Below are 7167 nucleotides of genomic sequence, written 5' to 3' on the forward strand. Positions count from 1 at the left end.
CTTTCAGTTTTCCTTATACTCCCTTGTGATTATCCGGAATTTCTCGTTTTCTATAATATATTGCCTCATTAAAGGGATACTGTCATGGGAAAAAAAAATTTTTTCAAAATGAATCAGTTAATAGTAAGAATTCTCAATTCTCAAAAGAGCAAACAAATTTTTTTATATTCAATTTTGAAATCTGACATGGCGCTAGACATATTGTCAATTTCCCAGCTGCCCCAAGTCATGTGACTTGTGCTCTGATAAACTTCAATCACTCTTTACTGCTGTACTGCAAGTTAGAGTGATATCACCACCTTCCTTTTTCCCCCCAGCAGGCAAACAAAAGAACAATGGGAAGATAACAGCTACCTAACAGCTGCCTGGTAGATCTAAGAACAGCACTCAATAGTAAAAACCCATGTCCCACTGAGACAAATTCAGTTACATTGAGAAGGAAAAACAGCAGCCTGCCAGAAAGCATTTCTCTCCTAAAGTGCAGGCACAAGTCACATGACTGGGGACAGCTGGTAAATTGACAAAATGTCTAGCCCCATGTCAGATTTCAAAATTGAATATAAAAAAATCAGTTTGCTCTTTTGAGAAATGGATTTCATTGCAGAATTCTGCTGGAGTAACACTATTAACTGATGCATTTTGAAAAAAAACATGTTTTCCGATGACAGGATCCCTTTAAGTAAACATTATGATGTGGGGCACAACTAATGTATGATGTACAGCATTAGGTATTAATTTGATATTTCTTAATTAAAACAATAGGCACAACAAAGAAGTAAACTGCACTAGGGGGCACACATTACATTTTTCCAAAAAATGTAAAAAAAATAAATAAATAAAAAGGACCTCACTACCGCTATCGTGCCTGCACCAGGAGGGGCCTTATAGTATTGTCAGGCATGTTTGTTAATGCACATGATCATTACGTATACATTACGCATGCATACACATGACATAAGAGCGGTGGACACGACCACCCCACAAGCTTACATCTCACATGTGCATAATCAACAAACTTTAAACCTTTAAAATAAGTGAATGTAAAACTGATGAATGTGCTGTTCTAAGCATTTTTGCAATGTACAGTCAATATTCATTTATTTTTTTTAATTCCAAGATTTTAAAGGGATTCTGTCATGATTTTTATAGTGTAGTTTTTATTTCTAAATTACACAGTTTACACTGCAAATAATTCACTCTACAATATAAAATTGAATTTCTTAACCAGCAAGTGTATTTTTTAAGTTGTAATATTGGTGTGTCGGCAGCCATCTCAGGTAAATTTGCCTGGTCATGTGCTTTCAGAAAAAGCCAGCACTTTAGGATGGAACTGCTTTCTGACTGGCTGTCGTTTCTCCTACTCAATGTAACTGAATGTGTTGCAGTGGGATCTGGATTTTACCACTGGGTGCTGTTCTTAGATCTACCAGGGAGGGGCTATCTGGTTACCTTTACATTGTTCTGTTGGGGGGGTGATATCGCTCCAACTTTCAGTACAGCAGTAAAGAGTGACTGAAGTTTATCAGAGCACAAGTCACATGACTGGGGGCAGCTGGGAAACTGACAATATATCTAGTCCCATGTCAGATATCAAATTTAGATAAAAAAAAAACAAAAAAGTTTGCTCTTTTGAGAAACGGATTGCAGGGCAGAAGTCTGCTGGAGCAGCACTATTAACTGATGCATTTTGAAAAACTGAGCCACCTGCTGGTCATTTTCTGACCATTCTAACCACCTAGTAGTCAAGGAAGCCATCTGGAAAGAGGCTGCTCTGATTTTCTTCTGGTTAGGAAAGATTTGAGAAAGGTTTCAATTTTTTTTTCCAAACCATAAGAACATCAGAGCAGCCTCTTGACAACTTCCTTGACTACTTGATGGTCAGAATGGTCAGAAAATGACCAGCAGTCAAATTGAATGAAAGTCAAATTCAAGCTGTAATTCAAAGTGGAAGTAAACCTTACCTATTATAAAAGCTGGTATTGGGGGGGAATTAAGCATTAAAAAAACTTGGTGTTACTGTTCCTTTAAGGAAGTGAGAGACAAGAAAAATAAAGAAAAAAACTGAACCAAGCGGTGGTCCGATTGTCCCTTTGGAGACAGGGTTATTTTTTCCTTCATAGTCAAATTGGAGATTGCTTTAGGTTTTTTTTGTTTTTTTTTAACTTTTCCCTGATCAACTAGCAGTTAAGCTGTGAAGAAGACAAAATTAAACATACATAGTGACCTGACCCCTTGTAACAATCTTATCAGAGGCAGAATGATCTGCAAACAATAATGAAGTACAGACCTCACGTATGCAAATGTGGAGCAAAAGCTCTGATCCCAACCAATAATGTAAAGATTCACTTGAACTCACATCTGTTTAAATTAGCCAATAGTTGCACTGATGTGTATTAAATGCTAATAACTAAAATGTTAGCATTGTTAAAGCAGTCATTCATGTTGCAGCTTGCAAAAAGTACAGCAGATACGTTGAGCATTCCTCATAAGCTATGAGCTGGAACATTGCCCAATGCTTCCAGCCAACTCATCTCTACAGCTGCAATGCAACAAGAGCTGCATCTTACCAATTATGGATAAAATGCTTGGAGATGGAATATACAGAAGCGTGCTGATGTAAGCAGGAGGAATTGCTTCCAAACCTCAGAAAGAAAATAGGTAGTAAGAATAAAATATACATTGCTCATTTGAATGGAAAGCCTGTAGGATTTTTCTATTAACGAAGCTCTGAGAGAAACTGCATATGAGGAACAAATTACATTCCACTGGGAAACCCATACAACATTACCGGGTAGCTGCCCCGCAATGACATGGAACATTTAGCACACAATGTAATACACTTGCCACATATAAGTCCACAATTCCCTTAGTAGCATAGTTACCATAGCAAATCATGCCACCTCCCACTGTACATAATGCTCTTTTTGGTTTTAAAGAAAAAAAATCTACTCAGTCACACTCACAAGTGAATAAATTTAAAAAATTTGAACAGGAAAATTATGATTTAATAAAGCTCACATCCCAGGCTCAAATGTAAATTTTCAATACAACCTTGGGCAGTGATATGTTAGCACTGCGGAAAGTGTTGGCACTTTATAAAAACACAACTGCATGGATATAGTACCTTATATTTAAAAGGGATTCTATCATGATTTTTATGGTGTCGTTTTTATTTCTAAATTACACTGTTTACACTGCAAATAATTCACTCTACCATGTAAAATATCATTCCTGAACCAGCAAGTGAATTTTTTTTTTAATTTATAATATTGGTGTGTAGGCAGCAATCTCAGGTCATTTTGCCTGGTAATGTGCTTTCAGAAAGAGCCAGCACTTTAGGATTGAACTGCTTTCTGGCAGGCTGTTGTTTCTCCAACTCAAGGTAACTGAATGTGTCTCAGGGGGACTTGGCTTTTTACTATGGAGTGCTGTTCTTATATCTACCAGGGAGCTGCTATCTTGTGTCAGGGAGCTGTTATTTGGTTACCTTCCCATTGTTCTGGTGTTAGGCTGCTGGGGGGAGGGGTCTGATATCACTCCTGCTTGCAGTACAGCAATAAAGAGTGACTGAAGGTTATCAGAGCACAAGTCACATGACTGGGGGCAGATGGAAAACTGACAATAGGTCTAGCCCCATGTAAGTTTTCAAAATTAAATATAAAAAACTGTTTGCTCTTATGAGAAACGGATTTCAGTGCAGAATTCTGCTGGAGCAGCACTATTAACTGATGTGTTTTGAAAAAAAAAAAAAAAAAACATGTTTTCCCATGACAGTATCCCTTTAAATGCATATAAAAACTAATCCACTGATGGTGTTTCAAAAGGTTTAAAACTAGCCATAGTGGATATGTAGACTTATGAACATCATAAAATTAGTCAAGCTGGCAGGATCACATTCATGCTTTAGACTGCCTATTAAATAGGCAGAGTTGTATTTTCTGATATGAAAATCCCATGAAACTATATAGTAAACACAGGTCAATTATATTCTTGCAGATATGAAAGAATGCAAGCAAACATATTTGGGCCAACATGACAGTTTAACATGCAGATCAACACACATTTGTTGAAAGACTAGTGAGATGGGCCATTTTCCTGAAAATGCTGAGCAGGTCCCACAAAGGCTGTCATTACTGCAGCCTACCCCCCTCCCCCCACTGGGTGTCTATCCAGTGATACTGGAGAGGGAACACTACAGGAAACCTTTAGTTTTCACATTGAATATGGATTTTCTGTCAACGTGCAGTGCATTGTTGGTTATGTTTGTTTTCCAGCATCACAAAGAGACCATTTGTGTTATTTTAAGGGAGTGATGTCAGAGAGAATCTAAACACAGCCCTTACCTGAGCCAGTCATCAAAAGCAGCAGTAGAGCTGCTAGTATAGTTCTGTAAAAGCATAAGCTAGGGCCACACTGGGTACAAATGTGTGACAATTTACTGCATGATTAAATAAATACATGTAAAGCATTAAAGGGCAAGTCAAACCAAAAATAGAAGTTTGCCTAATAAAAGAAAACATAATTCTAAGCAACTTTTAATATATGTTTATTAAAATTTGTCAGTGCTTTTAAAAATATTTGTAAATACAATTGCTATCGAAAGCAGCATTTGCTTAACTCCTGATTGTTACCTTTTAAACAATGTTGCAAATGTTTCAGTTCCCCAGCATACAGGTCTGTTAATCAGCTGCCTTGTGTCACATTGTTTCCACAGTCTGAGTCACCAGGGCAGGGAATAAAGGACAAATTCTGCTTGCAATAGTAATACATATACAAAAATCTTAAAATGTAGAAAAAATTAAATAATGTATATTGCAAAGTTGCTTAAAATGTCTTTTATTAGGCAAAAAAATGATGTTTTGGGTTGACATTCCCATTAACTGCCAGCAATTACTAATTTTAGGAATATAGGAAGCAGCCCCCAGTGGTTTCTGATCACTTTGGTTCCCTGGGATGACACTTGTAAACAAAATGCTTTAAGCAACGATAATACAGTAGAATCCCCATTTTACGTTTTTCAGGGGACCAGAAAAAAATGGTGTAAAATCAGGGAAATGTATTCTGCATAATATATAGGTGGGACCACAAGACAACAATGTAAAATCTTAAAAACAGGGGTTCTACTGTAACTTGAATGTCTTAGTCTTTAAAAACACTTTCTCATCTCACTGCCCTCAAGCAGAAAAACAAAAACAGTATATATAGTTTACAAGCTCAGTCTCTGAACTAACAGCCCGAATGTGTGTTTCACTTTAATTTTACAAACAAACTGATATGTAAATAGTGTATACAGCAAAGCCAAGCATAAAGCTTAATGCTACATCTCCTTTTAGCAAAACGCCCAATGGAACAGGAGACACAGTGTTGGAATGATAGTCTATGCCGCCCCTAATGACGGTCTGTAAAACAGGCAAACACTATGGAAAACAAAGAACCTATTGACTAGAAAGTCTCGTTGTATACGTGTTCATGTTTCACCCTATCGCTAGTTAATATTAAGAAGGTATATTCTAAAACCATACAGTAAAACCGCATGTTGGTGGAGTTGAGAGACTAAGCAATGCGGGTTGGGCAGCACAAAGCCTGACTTACCTCTGTAAATGGATCCATGCCTGGCTAGTAACTCGATCCTCAGACTAGTTGAACCTTTCGCTGGATATCACAGCCGCGTGGCTACTTTACTACTTGCTTGAAAACGCAACGTCTTTATAGGTTTCCAGTCCCCCGTCTATGTGTGCGCACCCGACTCTCTTCTGTGACACTTGGATTCCTCGTTCTCTCTTCTGTCTGTAACAGCTCCAGAAGCGATTCAAATTTTTGAATTTCGCCCGCCGTGCTTCACTACCGGTCACATGACACGGGTGTGTCGGCAGAGAGCTACAGTATACGCCCAATCCTGAGTCGAGTGGTGGGCGGGTCCTTGGGTGTTGGTTTGTGTTGCTTCAAAGCAGAAGCTATTCGTCATGACTCACGCTTTTCGTCTGTGGGAAAGACAGGGGAGTTGTTTGTCCGGAAGGCTTTGCTCTACGGCGGTTCTTTTTTATCGCTACTTGGGCGGACCGTGAGGTTATAGAACGTTTCTAATTTGTACGTTCCAAACCAATTAAGATATAGATCGTTGGTTAAAAAGTCATTCTTAAAATTCTGTACTTGTCCATTTTTATTTGCTCTGGTTTTACGTTTTCGTCTGTTGTTGGAGCTGTTCTGGTTTTGCTTTTATTAGTAAATACGTTAACGGTATCTCTCCAGTTATGGGCAGTTTCAGCCCCTGCATGCTTCCCTCAATTACAGGGAATATTAGATTAATTACAGATTAGCCGGGTCGCAGTGGTTGGCCGATTCAACCACCTGATTGATTTTATTTCATGTTTAAAATGAATGTAATTTGCTTAAAAAAAGTATGTTCAATTGCGCAGGGTTGCTTTTCTACACTTCTGCAATTTAAAATGACTTTTAGAACATCGCCACCTGCTGGTCAGTTCTTGGAACTGTACAGTCAAAGCTATACCTTCAGAAGAGTTGTAATGTTGCTCTGCTCAGGAATGAGATAAATAAATGGCATCTGAGGCTTCTTTTCTCTTTCCTGAGAAGAGCAACATCGCAACACTTCTCTTTACTTGTAAGCAACATCCAATCTAAGCAGATTTCCAATATACATTTATCAAATTGTATTTGCGCAGCTATAGGTATCAGAATCTGTTTATATTCTGTTCTCTAGTGGTTCCTAAAATCAAGTAGTGGAAGCCAGCTGATTAATAGGCTTGGAGCAGAACTGACTTCTGCTACTTTATTTCAATTCAATAATTAATGGGGAATTCCACCCAAACATAACTTAAGCTTTTTGAAAAGTAAGCATAATTTCAAGCAATTTTGCAATATACATCAATTAGAAAATATGCAGACTTTTCATGATTTTTAATGGTTTGAACAGTTCCCTAAGCCTAACCCCCTGTTATCCTGCTGATCTTTCTAACTACGTTGCTGATCTGGCTGAGGTTACTTTGTATGAACAGCCAGCTGTCCTCAGCCTGCATCCTCCAAACCCCACAATTCCCTGCACACGTGATTTTAATAAGGAAAGGAACATCATAGTGCAATGCATTGTGGGTTATGTAGTTCCTGCATGCTGTCTGTAAGATGTGGAGAAGTTGTTACAATTTGTAACAT

The 7167-nt window shown here is 38.0% G+C and overlaps 1 protein-coding gene across 1 annotated transcript in view; it reads right to left on the reverse strand.

Annotated features, from left to right (window-relative positions):
• Positions 1-5771, reverse strand: part of anln.L (anillin actin binding protein L homeolog) — a 46379-nt gene extending 40608 nt beyond the window's left edge. Inside the window, 1 exon segment of the mRNA NM_001089093.1 lies at positions 5593-5771. Within this exon segment, the coding sequence (NP_001082562.1) occupies positions 5593-5610 (18 nt within the window). The 5' untranslated portion in view covers positions 5611-5771.
• Between the last annotated feature and the right edge of the window lie 1396 nt (positions 5772-7167).

This window comes from Xenopus laevis, chromosome 6L (genome assembly GCF_017654675.1).
Source record: "Xenopus laevis strain J_2021 chromosome 6L, Xenopus_laevis_v10.1, whole genome shotgun sequence".
Classification (NCBI taxonomy): Eukaryota; Metazoa; Chordata; class Amphibia; order Anura; family Pipidae; genus Xenopus; species Xenopus laevis.